This window comes from Stigmatopora nigra, chromosome 6, assembly GCF_051989575.1.
Source record: "Stigmatopora nigra isolate UIUO_SnigA chromosome 6, RoL_Snig_1.1, whole genome shotgun sequence".
Lineage (NCBI taxonomy): Eukaryota > Metazoa > Chordata > Actinopteri > Syngnathiformes > Syngnathidae > Stigmatopora > Stigmatopora nigra.
This window is the reverse complement of record NC_135513.1, coordinates 2,866,540-2,881,988: the sequence shown is the minus strand read 5'-3', so window position 1 is coordinate 2,881,988 and position 15,449 is coordinate 2,866,540. Positions and strand designations below refer to the sequence as shown.

The window sequence follows — 15,449 nt, the reverse complement described above, 5'->3', positions numbered from 1 at the left end:
CGCTTTCTCTCCTTCGTCTGCTAGTGTCTGCTAGTCTCGCGAGAATTATTTCGCAAAGATTATGTGGAATAAATTGGTTTGCTATCGGATATATGTGTTTTGTTTTTTTTTTTGATAAAAATTTCTTTGCGTCCGAAAAAAGCACATTACTTGAAAATGGTGCGTCTGGAAGAAAAGCTGTGCGTATCAGACGCAGGACGCAGAGGTAACGAGAACACTGCATTTGTACCCAAAATAAGAAAAAATCTTCTGATGTACCTGAAATGTTTCCATTCTAAAGAAAATTGGTGTCAATGGATAACATAACACTGTTACCATTAATGTTTGTGTGCTTTTGTCAATAAATGTAATGCCATAAAAGTTGAGTAGGCTTAGTTATCTTTATATAAAGGTCCTTATCAATTATCGCATTAAGGAAATAAACCTTATAGAATGTAGTTTCTTACTATTTGCCCCACACCAAATTCTCCCCAAATTATTACCGGCTAAATAGCCATGTGGGGCCATACTGGCTATTTGACCGGTTACCGGCTAAATATCCCCTGTGACTATTTGACCGGTTACCGCCTACGGAGCCACTGCCAAAAAATATCCTCGTTCATGATAAATCGTTTCCATTATACAACTTAATTCCGTGGTTAGAACCCACCCCATTTATAACCCATTATTACCAGCCGGATTGCCGCAATCGTGTTTTCTGGTGCGTCGTGCCCGCCTCCCCGGTGAGCGATCACGGACACCTTCCCGGATCCGGCAGAGTGGAGCACTTGTCGGGCTCGGCCGGCAGGCAGCTGCGGAAACCGGAACATGGCCAGGAAGAGGTAAAGACAGCCGGTAAGGACTCCGGAACACGTTGGACTTCGAGTGGCAAGGAGAACCACCACGAACACAACTGAGTAAAGCGAGACCTCATCACCCAGCTGCAACATATTGCCACCGGTCTGAAAGTATCTCGACCGGTTCGATGCAAGCCGGCACGTCTACCTCCGCAATCTGTGTTAGCGTCACATCCGCAAATCGTTAATTGATGTCACTAGTCAACATTCAACAATGTCATAAAGAATGAATGTGTTCAATAAACATGTATTGAAATATAAAAATCATTGGGACTATTGTTTTGGAAGATAGAATAAGGAACGTATTAAACAGTTGCGGGCTGAGGTCATCTACACTAGGGGCAGCAGTGAGGATTTGCATTGTTTTGCGAACTGCTTTCACTTCTCACGAGGAGCGTAAACGTTTCCGGGTTTTTTCGTGCCCGTTTGCTAATAGCCTGCTATGCTATTTCAATACTATACTCCTTAAATTCCTAAGCAACTATTATTTATTCAGCCTGTTGTGTGCCCGGATGCCTGGTATGGTGAGGAACTTGCTTATTTGCAAATCAGTACATATGTGAAATGATGTAGCCTTGCGTTTTGACAGTGTAGAAAAAATGAATAATCTATTTAGGCAATGTATGATAATGTATTTACTTACAATATCAGTTTTTATATGGACAAAAACAAAGAGTTAAAACATTCTTCTGCACATTAAGTGTATTACTCATTTACTTAGGCAAGTTTTGATCCCCTTAATTGTACTAAATCTCGAATATTAAGAAAAATAAGTGATTGGCCAATATGGAAAAACCAATGTAAAACTAGGTTATTTTGGCTCAGCGGTCAAGTCAGCGAACGTTTTATTCTCTTGGTCAAATTAGTATTTGAAGAATACACCCCAGCCCAGTGGTGTGGCAGTTGACTTTCGTGTGCTCGCAGCGCTTTTAATCCATCAAAAGAAACAACACCATATAGCTTGAGCATTTTTATAATATAAAAGCCAAATAGAGTTGCCCGGTTTAAAAAAAAAAAAAAAGTAAGTCATAATTGCATTCAGTGGTACCTTGAAATACGATCTTATTGGGTTGCGGAATGGAGCTCGTATGTTGATTTCCTTATGGTACCTTTACATACGAGCAGCTCTGCCTACGAGATGCTCGAGATAAGAGGAAAATTTCGAGCAAATAATTAGCTCTAAAAACGAGAACATTTGCGAGAGAGCCAGGTGGCCATGACATGAGAGGTTGTTTATCATTGAATGAAATTCAAGAAAAAAAACGTATCTTGCATAATACGTGAAAAAACTCATGTTCCCGTCAATGCTCGCTCGGGGCACAGCCATCTTAACTTGGTCCCGGGGGAATCAACTTACCTAGGGCGCTACCATCTTACCCTAGTTAAATAGTTAATTTCTGTAATTAGAAAGCATCAGGTTCTCATCAAGCTAGACTTATTTCCTATTTCAAATTGAATGATTTGATATTTTACATTTACAAAAACAGGCATGTTAACTTGAAATTTACCCTAATAGTATGCTTTTGATCCATACAGTATCTAATAAATACCTTTTGTCATAATTTTTCTTAAGATTTTCCCTTCCAAAGTAACAGATTTGCACTCCCTATTAAAACCATGAATATGACGGTGAAAATTGGGAATCAGAGGGGGGGGAATTTTAGGGCAATTTTAAGGGTGCGGCCTATACTCGCGGGTGACTCATGCGACTAAATACAGTCAGTTTGCCCAGAAGATGTGAAAATATGGTATATAGGAGTATTGCGACACTTGATTTAAAAAGATGTTTCTAATGAATTCTTATGGTTCTTCCGCCAGATCTGGTCAGTGTCAACAGGCAGGTTTATGCCCTGCTTCCTGCCCTGCTTGAGAAGATCATGCTGGCTCACCATTGCTTCATCTTTTGGGGTGCGGCCTTCTGCATTCAAACTCCCTTCCCTGATATATGGCTCTAATGGATCCCTTACTCCTCAAATCACTGCCTCTGTCAGGTATTCGGACTTGTCCACACAGAAGTACGACATGATTTATAAATTCCATCACATAAAGCTCTTCAGAGTTGTATCGAGACTAAAATTACTCCAAACTGGGATCACTGTGACTATCCTCCCACCTGTGTACACGTTGTACCTAATGGGAGACGTACCCCTCATTCTTGTCAACTACTCTACGGCAACGGCTCTGTTTGCTGGTGTTATGTTGTACACAGCTAGCCACTTTTTCAGGAGGGTTGTTGGAATGATGTACTTGGATTCGTCCGATAGCATCCTCAAACTGTCCCACCTGACTTTTTGGGGGAGGCGTTATGACATCTACATGCCTGTGTCAGACATCATGACCATTGGGGACACTGGGGATTCACCAAATGAGACTATCCTAAAGCTCAAGCGATATAGTTCTCCTCAGACTTTTTATTTCTCCACACGTTTTGGACAAGTAGTAGACAAAACACGTTTTCAGAAAGTCTTCGGTAGTATGAGGTGACATTCGTTTTGTGTCAAACAGGCGCTCCCCTACTTACGAACCAGTTAGGTTCCGAGCGCTTGTTCATAAGTTGAAAATGCCCATAAGTTGAAATTGTTCAAATTGAAGTTGATTCAGTGCTATATTTTGTATTATTATTTATGTTTAAGCCCTATGTAAATATATTGAAGGTTTATATAGGTGCATTTGTATGTTTAAGGCTTGTATAAGTAACCAGCATTGGTTTGTACTGAAAAAAAACATTTAATAAAATGGAGAGAATACCTACAGTACTGTATACTGAAGGATATGACATTTTACTCATTCTTTTTATTGTAGCCGTTTCATTTTGATATTACTACTGCGGGATTAAACTCTTGTTCTTAACGCAATGACAATGAACAAAAGGCTCTGTCTGAGATTCTTCTTTGAGGTTGAATTCAAACTGATGAGGACACAAATGGAGGGGGACTTCAAAGGACAGAGAAAACAAGGAGCTGGACAGATGGTCTGGACTTCAAAGGACAAGCTCTGAGGTCTGGATGATGTGGATTCGAGGATGAAGAGTGTGAAGTCTGGAGAAGACACCCCTCTCGGCAGCCGTGGACCAGTCCGCATCATTGTCAACCAGAGAATGAATATGCATTTTTGGAATACTATAAATGGGCAAATGAGGGTCTGGGTGATGTCTTTCTCATCATCCGCTTGGGACAGCGACACCCATCGGGCTTATTCTTTGGGAGGGAGACCCGGAGCTCTGTATGGATCAATTTGTCAGGAATAAATCATCTGTGGATTAACTCGCTCAATCCTGGTTTGTCTCCTCTGATGCTGAACACGCTCCATTGTTAGACGGGATAAGACAGAGTCAGGGAATTGGAGTAAGGTGCTAAAACTATTAGTCTATCAATACATATATTAGAGAGATGGAGAGAGATTTACAAGAAACTGGCTGAAACTAATGACGATTGCAGTTTTCTTTTTTTCATCGTGAATGTGGTAGCACTGTATGGCATCATTCAATTAATTTGCAACCTTTGTGCAACGTTCAATATTTGGGTCCTGCTGCTCAATCTTTCTGTTTATTAATGGTACTGACGGTCGAACGATATAAGTCGTAGTATTCCCGTGCAACGCTCACCACCATATTGAATAATGTATGCACGAGATATTTAATGACAGAAATGAAAAAGGTTCTTTGCGCACTGAAGATACGTCACGCACTTCCGCACTGCAACGAACTGGGCAGAGGAAGCTGGATGCTGGGTGAGCTGAGCTTTCAGCGCCAGGCGTTGGTATTAGCGGCGGAAAGAAGCACTACCCGGAAAGAGGCGCGCAAAACAAAATCGAACTTTGGAATTTTTTTTGACAAACACAATTCGCAGACATGTTCGTATGTACCGTTTGCTCGTAAGTTGAATGTTCTTAAGGAGGGGAGCGTCAGTATAGTATACTGCTCATATTTCAATGGCTAAACTTGATAACATCCAAAATTAAAAGTATCAGTATTAATTTCTATTTTGCTCATCTTCACAAGAATCTCAAGACTGCTGGAGCCACTCCCATCCCACCCAACTTTTGGGCAGTAGGCAGGAGACACCCTTATTAGGTTACAAGCCAATAAGACAAACAACCATTCACTCTCACACTCATCCTTAAGGAGAATTTGGAATGTTCAACCATCTTACCATGCATGTTTTTGGGAGGTGAGGGGAAACCGCGGTACCCCTGTATAAAACATGGGGAGAACACGCAAACCACACTCAGTAAAGTGGAACTCCACTAGACATTTTTCCTTGAGGTCCGTGTGATGTGGACATGCTAACTAAATTGGTCTTTTTCATAATAGAAGTTATTACTTTTTCATGTTAAATTCCACCCATTAGAAATGAATAGTGGAATCAAAATTAAAGTATTATAATGTTCAATGTGTTTGTAGTCGGATTGAATTTTGCCAAATAATACTGAAAGGCATTCTTGATATGTAGTGTTTCAACGATTGAATATATTACCAACAATCCAACAAAAGGAATAAGTGGCTGTTTTTTTATGAACATATAACTGCTGTAATAATATTTGTTGTAACAAAACACAAAGTACAATCCTGCTCATGTTGTTAAGGAATGATGTTGCCAAGAAGTCCATTGTGGATTGTCACATTAAATGCTAGCCTTCCAATTTTAGTCACATCCACTTTTCTATGCAAAGTTGCTATTCAAGCAGCTTTTTATTTTACAGTATTTTGAAGGGTTTAATGTCTTTCTGAATATTTTTACTATAGATTAGGCAGTTAACAGTGGTCAAAGCTTGACTGATTTATGAGAATTGTATTATATGGGCTGTAAGTACGAAAAATATAAGGAATGGGCTTCCATAATATACACATGATTCATCCGTCCGTCCTTCCACCCAAATAAACTGATTTGTTCATTGTTTAATTCACAGTTTTGTCCAAAATTAGTTGACACAATCTTAGGTTTTTGCTGAGGTATTAAATACAGAGATACAGACAAGTTCTGGCACCTTCACTTGTAACTTTGATAACTTTTTAAAAATATAGTACTAACATTTTCATTGTTGGATTACAAAGTTAACTGTAAAGCATTACCAACGATGATACTGTCCCATCAGCCATATTTTTATATCACCAAAAATAAAATAAAAAGCAAATACTTGGGGAGTCTCCGTCGAATAACCTCCATCGGCCGGGAGTCAAAAACTACTACGTTGCCAGATGCTTCCTCTGTACGAAGATTATTGTTGAGAACCCAGCCTTGACAACAAGACTACAATGAAATTTAAGATTACAAGGGCCTGGCGTCCACTTATAATGTGGACATCATTTTTCTCAGATACTACATTATGTAAAAAGTATTTTTTTTTTTTTTTACACTCCTCTGGTTCCAATTAGCCTAAATATCATAGAGAAAATAAAAATGCATGCCTTGAAAGAGTATGAGTCTTGGCAAGTTCAAGTAGGGCTCGATAAATGCGCATATGAAATTGGTGGGGTTCGGTAGCTCCAACAAGATTAAGAACAGCTGATTTAAACCAAGCCACCAATCTGAATGCAAATAATTACTTAATTTTGTTTTGCTGAATGCCAAGACAAATTCCTTTCCACACTTTACTCAAATAAATGTAATACTGTCGTGACCCCTGAGAGGATAGGACAAAAGTAAGTCACTCTATGTGACAAGTGTAATTTTCAAATTGTACACTAGTTCGCGCCACTGCACTTCTACTTTTTCTTGCCCACAAATGAATATAGAAACAGGTCAATTCAGAATATGTACTCCTTAGGGTACACGGTGGTCATCGTCCTGATTAGCTATACAACATTTACCTTAAACAGTTCTCTTTTATTGCATCCTCTGAGGAACTCTTTGACAAACTGGCAGTTCTCTGCTCGGTCGTGGTCCTCCTTGGTGCCTTCAGCTAACATCTTAGACAAATCACTTGGATACAGAACATTAAACACAGTTCCAGTATGAGTTGCTTTTCTTACCTCAGAACTTAATCCATATTTTAATTTGGCTCCCACTAGTTACCTTAATAGAAGATTAGGTTTATTAACATACATTTTATTCATAGTTTTCCAACCATTTAAATGATAATGGAAAACAACTAAAATAAAAATGGTATTGAACAGAGATTCAACAGTTAGTTTATCTTTTATGGCAATTTCATTATATGAATTAAAATGTAAATCAATCACACTGCGACCGAGTGGGAATGGAACCCAGGCTGCCCTCAACAAAGTCAGGAGGAAGAACTACTGCACCATCGGGAGGCTCCACTCATTCAGTTGGCTACGTATCTATGATGACTACTACTTATTTAGTATGTTGACTAATTATTTATTGATTAATTATGTTTTTTGTTTGTTGTTGCTATTTGTTATTGTTGTTAGGCCACCCAGGCGCCTAGGGGTTACCCTCAGCCGCGCTAGAGCTGCCACTGGAACGCTATTTGTGCACTTCCCTACCTATTTATGTTGTTGAAAACTTTTTCGTGTCTCATTTATTGATTTTTTTATTCATTACTTATTGTTATTATTTATTGATTAGTGTTTAGTCTGTTGTTGTCATTTTGCACTTCCTGGTGAGGCTTTAAATGTCATTATCATTGTACAATATCTATAAAAATATTCTATTCAATTCAAAACATGAACAAAGTATGATCTCACACTCAAATACCCCCTCACCTACCTTGCCAAACCTCAATCTATTGAAGTGGACTTTCTCAAAAGGCCCCAGGAGAGTGATGTTCCAATGTAGGAGAGTCCCACAGCTCCTTGTTGTAGTCTTGTTCATAAACACTGACTTCAGACCCACCTCTGTTTGTCTGCTCATTGTTAATAACACAGACGTGCTTCCTACGATCAACAATATAACATTGAATTTGACTCCATATCTACAGTAATGATGTAGCTCTTTATTGTCACCCTTGTTTCCTGCATTCATGCACAGCCCTGCTGCTTTTTTTGACTCAGTCATTAACAATGCGACAGCCATACAGGACCCATAAAGGACTGGTGGGTATGGCGACTGTGTGACTTCCTTAGAAAACATTTGGAAATGCCATCCTCTTTAGATCACCAGTTAGAGAACAAATGCTTGAGCAAGGTGATGAGGGAGTGTATGCAGTCATGCCAATCCATAGTAATTACAAATTTATAAGGAGAGCTTGGTGTTCCCTTTCACTGTTATAAGGTACATTCCATATTGTTTTTGTCATTCCTTTTCAAATAGTTACTACACAAGAGGGAAACTTTCCTGTCTGCAGAGCATTTCCTCTTATTTTCAATTGTCTATATCACCCCGAAGTTATCAACATTCGTTGTATGATTATTCTATGTGAAACCGGGAGGTAACAAATAACTAGTGGTTATGAAGTTTAATAATAAAATGATACTTACAACGTTGAGTTTGCGGACGGGAGCGAGGGGAGGGGGGGGGAGTCTTGCGCTCGTAACATAAAAAACTTTACATTTAACTTAAATTTACTCAGATTGCTATACATACAAAAGTTTTAATCTTACGTTACACTAAATTAAAACCTTCGTGTGCAATAACCAAGGCAAAGAGGTTGATGTATTCCACCGTGGCTTTCGATGCGAACTTCCTGCTTCTCCAGCCGTATGGCGGGACAGCTCAGTCATGTGTCCACTACTAATGTTTTTCGATTAATTTGTGCTTAATAGTGATTGTAATCTTACACCTTTTCTTCCCATGACCCTTCATTGCACCGGCTTGCTTTAGACCCCTTGTGTTTTTCTCAATTCTGCACTGACTAATGCAAAAAAACACGGAAAATTTGAAAATGCAGGGTGCAACACTGTGCGGAGCGTTGCACCCTGCATTTTCAAATGGCTTTAAAGACAGGGAGAAATAATCATACAGTGGTCAGTTGTTGTCTTGAACCAACTTTTACTGTAATGACTAAAAATCTCCCATGCCTCAACCTATGTGCACCCAGACATTAATAATCGAATACTGATACATACTTTAACATATTACTCTTGCTATTTGGATGAAGGCATCAATAATCAAACACTGATAACAAGCCAATCCAAAACTAGTTTTACATTACTCATGCAATCATTAATAACTTAAACACTTTAGCTTAGCATGTCACATAAGAAGCCTATCGCTGTCTCGTATGCTCGTATCTGAAAATGTATCTCGTATCTCAAGGTAATTATTTGCTCGGAATTTTACTCGTATCTCAAATTCCTCGTATGTCAAGGTATTACTGTACTAGCAGTTCCTGTGATAAAATCGGCAACTCTGACCACGAACAGTTGCATTCATATCCATCAATGCACCCAGAAAATACAAGCATTTTGACTGGTCCCACAAATGCTAAGCAAGCAATCATGGGCAGAGGAGTTGATGGCCACCTCTGCCAAGTTGTGTTCAATAAACATTAATTATAATTTGTCTCATTTACTTAATATATTATTTATTATATTACTACTGCCTGTGATGTATTTTACTTTATAATTACAATAGCAACACTTAATTAATTTATAGTTCAGCTATATATTGAAAAATATTTATAAAGGTAAGAAGCATATTTTTTCATGAAATTAAATTTAGAAAGAAAGCTCTGTTAGATAAAAGTTTTAACATTTTAACAAAATAATGGCCATTGTGCACAACAATCAAGATTATCAGCTGCGTCTTAAATATCAAAGATAATTTTTAATTTTAGTACAAATATGGATATATTAGGTACACCAGGTGTCAGTACACAGAAATCGGTTGTCAACACTGTCAATGTAGTGTCACTGTCATCTCATCTACCCATTCCTAGCAAAAAACACAGAGAGCTGTGGCAAATGTTAAAAAATACATTTATGTGAGAAAGAAAAAGGAAATAGTGAATTACTTTTCACAGAGAGCCAGACAAGTTTGTAATTGGTAAATAAAACGATCATTTAGAATTACATTTTCTATTTCCTTGAGTTATCTCGGTGATACTAAAATTGGTTTGATGATCTGAATCCTTTGGGTGTGATAAATAGGCAAAAAAACACAGAAATTAGGTAAGGGGCAAATAATTTTTCACGTCACTGTACTACGAGTTAACGAGACATAGGGAACAGGTGGGTGAAACGTGAGGCAGCCTATGGGCTGAGACACACGGGATGTAAGAACAGGTGATAACAATGAACAATCACAAGGAGAAGACAGACAAGGGCAGAAATGGTGAAAACAACAACAAAACATGACAAAAACAGATTAATGACTGAGGATAAAAAAGATTTTTTTGTGATGTAATGAAAGCCCCCAGAAATGTAGATTTGTTTTTCTCATCCAGGTTATAACTGAGTTTAAATGAAGTACGGCTTGTATAAAGTGACCATCTTTGCATCTCCGGTAGTAGTTTGTAACTTGGAACCATAAATCCCCATGGCGATGGTGGCCTTTGAAGAGTGAGCTTAACCCCAGGCATTTTAAATAAAATTTTATAATTTATAATTTATAAGTAGAAACCCACTTCAGCTCCATGGAAGGAAAGAGTCCGTACCTTCATGTGTGCTAGGTTGTAGACGAACAAAAAAAGAAAAAGGACACTTGAGGTAGCCATGGGATTTCATCATGCGTGTTGTTATAGTCTCATTATAAAGTGCAGATGGGTGTGGGAAACCTAATGATAGTTCATAGTTACATTCTTTGAATGTTTGATATTAACTATACCTGACATACTTGGGAAGAATACTACAGGTCAAAACCAGTGGGATTTGAATACTGCAACGATATCTCAAGACCCATTGAAGCCCCTTTCCTCATCATTTATGATTAACTTAATTGTTTCCGTACTTGCATCCTCTATGTAGAGCACATGTGTCAAAATGGCGGCCCGGGGGCCAAATCTGACCCGCCGCATTATTTTGTGTGGCCCAGAGGCCAAATCTGACCCGCCGCATCATTTTGTGTGGCCCGGGAAAGTAAATCATGATTGCCGACTTTCTGTTTTAGGATCAAATTAAAATGAAGAGTATAGATATATATTAAATTTCTTGATTTTCTCCCTTTTAAATCAATAATTTTAATTTTGTAATCATTTTTTTCTGTGTTTTTAGTTCAAAAATCATTTTGTAAAATCTAAAAAGATATTTTAAAAAAGCTAAAATAAACATTGTTTTAGCTCTATAAGAAAACTGAATATTCAGGACTTTTAATCCGGTTCTTTTAATCCTTCTACATAAAATATAAATCTAAATATTATATCTAAAATGGTATGCTCAAGTTGACGTTAAAGCGGCCCGCGAACCAACCCGAGTCCGACACCCTTGATGTAGATTGTAGAGTATTAAGTTTTATTCCTAAAATTATTTGAATGAACCTGCAGCTCTCTTTGCAGTTTTATCCCTAAAATCTCCACAATCCTTTTTACCATCAATGCAGTATGCATCTATGATCCACTATATCACGAAGCAAATCTGAAACACATGGAGCAGAGATGAACCCTAAACCTGAACACTACACTTAATATATTGGTAAAGAAACAATCTATTTTGTTAAAGAAAATGATTACAAGTGGTCGAAAGGCCATGTAATACAGGAAATCCCACTGATGTCATGCCATTTTTGGAGCCTTTTATTGGTTACTTCTGATATTACCCACACCCAGACGGCACCCACATTTTTTTATAATTGTTTGAGTTAGCAATATTATTGTCATCCTAGGATGAAATTGAATGCAGCAATGAAATAAAGAATGGAGCTAATGTACCCTGTGTCCTATTATCATGGAGACTTGAGTTAAAGCCAGACAATGCACTTGCTGTTGGGGTGTATGTACTCGAAAATTAAAACACTTTAGGATTTTTCCAGTAATAGTCAAAGGCATATAGACTGTATGTATTTTTGGGTGAAGTGTCTTCTTGTTTGATTAATGGAGTCCAAGTATCTTTGCCTTTGGACCTCTATCAAATGTGTTTTTCTTTACTTTATGCCCCAAAACAATTTTTTTGCCAGAAAATCCATAGTACAAATTAAACAATTTGAGTAAAAAAAAGTCAAATTATTTGTTTTAAAGGAAGACAAAATATGTATAGTTCTTAAGCCATTTCCCAAATTTGTACTCCCAAGTGATGCTGACAAAATATTATATTAAATTTTTCTTAATACTTTACAGTGACATAATTATACTTGTGGACATGTGCGGTGGTCTGTATTTTTTGTACCAGCACACACACTGTTAAAATAAATTGGCAGAATTTGACATCAGACCTGTCACGATAACAAATTTTAGTGGGCGATACATTGTCTCAAAAATTATTGCCGATATGCAACAATATTGTAATTTAAAAAAAAACAATTTAACCACTAATGTAAAAGTCTATTCTAATAAACCACACATTCAAATGCAATAAACTGTATACTCTTCCCTCAAATTTTGCAGATATTGTAGACCAGACATCGCCACGATTATGTTCTCGTATATTTACATTACCAAGAAGTGTATATGTTAAACATTACACAGTAATATGCTAATGTGAATACTGTAATGTAGTAATATTTAAATATAAACAAGGTATAACAAATGTGTAAATACCTTAACTTTTGTAATCATAATGAGAATAGCTCTTTTTGGCTTGATTTTAATATAAACAAGGTACAACTCCATTTTCATGTATGAGAAGCATAGCTAGTCTATCCTAGACAAATTCACAGCCTTATCTACGGCTTCCAGATCGGCGTTCGCCCTGTGCTCGCGAGAGGTAATCCAACGTCCACTCTGCTCCCCTGTGGCAGCTGGCTGTTTTGTACGCCCAGAGAGTTCTATTTGAGTAAATGGAATTTCCTCTGAGTACCGTATTTTCACGACCATAAGGCGCATTAAAAAGTCTTCAATAGACAGGGCGCCCTATAATGCGGAACTGCATGTATATGCGCTAAAGCCTGACTGACTGAGCTTTGCCGACACGCTTCTTATATAGAGATAAGGTGGATGTAGGTAGGGTCAGGCATGCGGGGGGTGGAGGATGTAAGAACAGGCTAACGGCATGGCCGTACCAGGTACCCATATTTATGGTGGGCATGTGTTTATTGCAAAACAATTTCGGTTTGGTTTCTAAGGCACTTCGAAAATAATAATACAAATAAGCACGCTTACAAAGCTCAGTTCAAACTTCAAGCCATCAATTATGCAGGGAAACATGGGAATAGAGCATCCGCGAGGGAATTTCAGATCAACAAATCCATGGTTAGCAAATGGAGGAAGCAGGAGAACTAGCTTTGCCAAGTCAAGAAGAAGAAGCTGAGTTGATTCGCGAATCCATGCGTGGCCATTGCCCATCTCACAGCGGCGGTGAAAAACCATGTCACGAAAATGAACTCTGAGCTTGCCGTCATTTCCGGAGGCTTAACTTAATAACTCCAACCGCTGGACATTGGCATCAACCGGGCATTCAGAGCAAAGTTGCGAGCGGCATGGGAACAATGGATGATAGGTGGGCAGTTACACTACTATTTGCGAATGGATTGTGGCCGCTTGGACTAACGTGTCTGCTTACACTGTTGTTTGAGCTTTTGCCAAAGCCGGCATCATTTCTGTCGAGCCACATGACAATATGAGTGACTGACAATAAAGAGAAGGAACCCGGCGTTTTTGATGAATGATTTGGACAATTGTTCAATTTGGACACAGAAAATTAGGACTTTGATGGATTTGTGGGTGATGATTGATCAAAAAACGTGAGTACATTGTAAAATGGCTAAATAAAGTCCAACCGAACTCAGTTTTGCTTCCGTTGCCTTTTTAAAAATTAGTTTTTAGCCTGTGTCCGTATGTTTAAGCTGGTGCATGTTTTGCCATGCCTGGCTGTGTGTTTTGGTGCGGTGTGTCTTGTGTGTGTGTCAAATACAGAAATAGCACTCGTTACTGACACTGCACCATTAAATGTGGTGCGCCATATAGTCGTGAAAATACAGTAGTTTAATTTCATAGTTTCAGCTAAACTTGACTTTAGAATCCCACTACCACAAGGTTTTACACACTACTTAAGGGGTCGAATCTTTTCAAGAGCATTCAAAAATGAATGATCAAGACTCAAAAAGATCTATAACTATTGAAATTGGGCATTAAATGACAAATGGTTAGCGCATTGGCCTCAGTCCTGGGATGAAGAGTTTGATCCAAGATCAGTCCTCACTGTGTGGAGTTTGGATCTCTCACGGGCTTGTGTGGTTTTTCTATTGGTACTCTGGTTTGCTCCCACATCCCAAAAACATGTAGGGAGGTTGAACACCATAAATTACCATAGGTATGAGTTTGAGCGAGTATGAGTGTTTCCTTATGGCCCGTGACTGGTTTGCCACCAATTCACGTTGTGATATCCATCGTTAGCTGGGATAGGCTCCAGCAGCCCCGAGAAACTTGTGAGGAGAAGCAGTTCAGAAAATAATTGAAAAATTAATTAATTACCATTAAAGTTAATCTAGGGGCGGAATCTCGATAACAGGACAAAAGTAAGGAAGAGAGAGAGAGAACAAGACAGGAGCATCTCAGGTGCCTACTATATTGCCCAATAACTCTTTAAATGTAGTGATTGAAAAAGTAATAATTTATCATCTCAAAATATTAAAACCAGGATGCCCTTTTGCACTCAAGGTGCACTTTTGGTGTTGCCTAGTCCAAAAATGCTAGCTGAAGCCTTGTTTCAGGTCCCATGTTTCCAGTTCTCATATTTTTTAGCAACTTTAGTTAAAGGAGTCTTCAGTAAAATGGTTTGATCAAAACAACAGATTAAGCTATCTTTGGCTAGTCTACTTCTTTCTACATGCAATGCACTCAGCTAATCACTTGGTCGTACAGAAAAACATCTAGCCTCATTGTTATGACGTAAGTATGACAACGTGGAACAATCCAGTCGATCCGACGACGATGATCACAACCCATAATCCTTAAATACCGAAGGAAAAGATAATCACATAATTGCCACAGCTGATAACAATAATGACATTACACCAGGAGGGGCAACCGAGCCACTCCTGACAGTACCTCCCCTCTAAGGGGACGGATCCTAGACGTCCCGAGTTCAATTCTAACATGAGAAACGAGAAACAAGCATACCCTATCAATGTCCGGGGGTCGTCCACACCAACCCGTGAACAGACGAAGGAGAGGTCGGTCCGGCGGGCGTCCGGGTCGGCCGGTGAACAGGCATGGGCGTGGTCGGTCTGGCGGGCGTTCGTACCGGCCAGAAACGAGACGAGGTTGTGGTTGATCCGGCAGGCGTCCGCGCTGGCCAGAAACGAGACGAGGCAGTGGTCGGTCCGGCGGAAGTCCGCGCCAGCCGATGACGAGGCGCAAGCGTGGCCGGTCCGGCGGGCGTTCCTGCTGGTCCTTTAAGTCTTGACCAAGCCGCCTGCCTTTAGGAGACACCAGAACTTTAGTACGGTCAGCCACCTTACCCTGGTTGCTCGGGGGTCGCCAATTCCCTCGTCCCGGGATGCCGGAGCATTGCCACTCTCGAAGTCGCCGGCCCCGTCTTCCAGGGGCGCTGGCGCATTGCCACTCTCGACGTCGCCAGCCCCGTCTTCCAGGGGCGCCGGCGCATTGCCACTCTCGACGTCGCCGGTCCCGTCTTCCAGGGGCGCCGGCACATTGCCACTCTCGACGTCGCGGGCC

General features: G+C 39.5%; 2 protein-coding genes across 12 annotated transcripts in view; one reads left to right on the top strand and one right to left on the bottom strand.

The window, feature by feature from the left end:
* Positions 1-8,455, bottom strand: part of gde1 (glycerophosphodiester phosphodiesterase 1) — a 37,277-nt gene extending 28,822 nt beyond the window's left edge. For 7 of the 10 annotated variants that reach the window (XR_013326740.1, XR_013326738.1, XR_013326741.1 and 4 more), the window contains exon 1: positions 672-1,160. Coding sequence is in view for 3 of the 10 variants with exons in the window: in XM_077719645.1 (XP_077575771.1) it covers positions 672-929 (258 nt within the window). In the remaining 7 variants the exon portion in view is untranslated. Of the gene's footprint in view, positions 1-671; positions 1,165-6,645; positions 6,758-7,510; positions 7,678-8,220 lie in introns of those variants that run through there. The other 3 variants (XM_077719647.1, XR_013326744.1, XM_077719646.1) reach the window with 3 other exon arrangements.
* Positions 1,174-3,612, top strand: tmem186 (transmembrane protein 186). Of its 2 annotated transcripts, none has more exons than XM_077719648.1 (2): positions 1,174-1,355; positions 2,655-3,612. In XM_077719648.1, the coding sequence occupies exon 2, from the start codon at positions 2,682-2,684 to the stop codon at positions 3,318-3,320; it is 639 nt and encodes a 212-aa protein (XP_077575774.1). In that variant the 5' UTR covers positions 1,174-1,355; positions 2,655-2,681; the 3' UTR covers positions 3,321-3,612. The 2 variants fall into 2 exon arrangements, with proteins under 2 accessions (XP_077575774.1, XP_077575775.1); XM_077719649.1 differs by having other exon boundaries at positions 1,180-1,360.
* Positions 8,456-15,449: the final 6,994 nt, after the last annotated feature.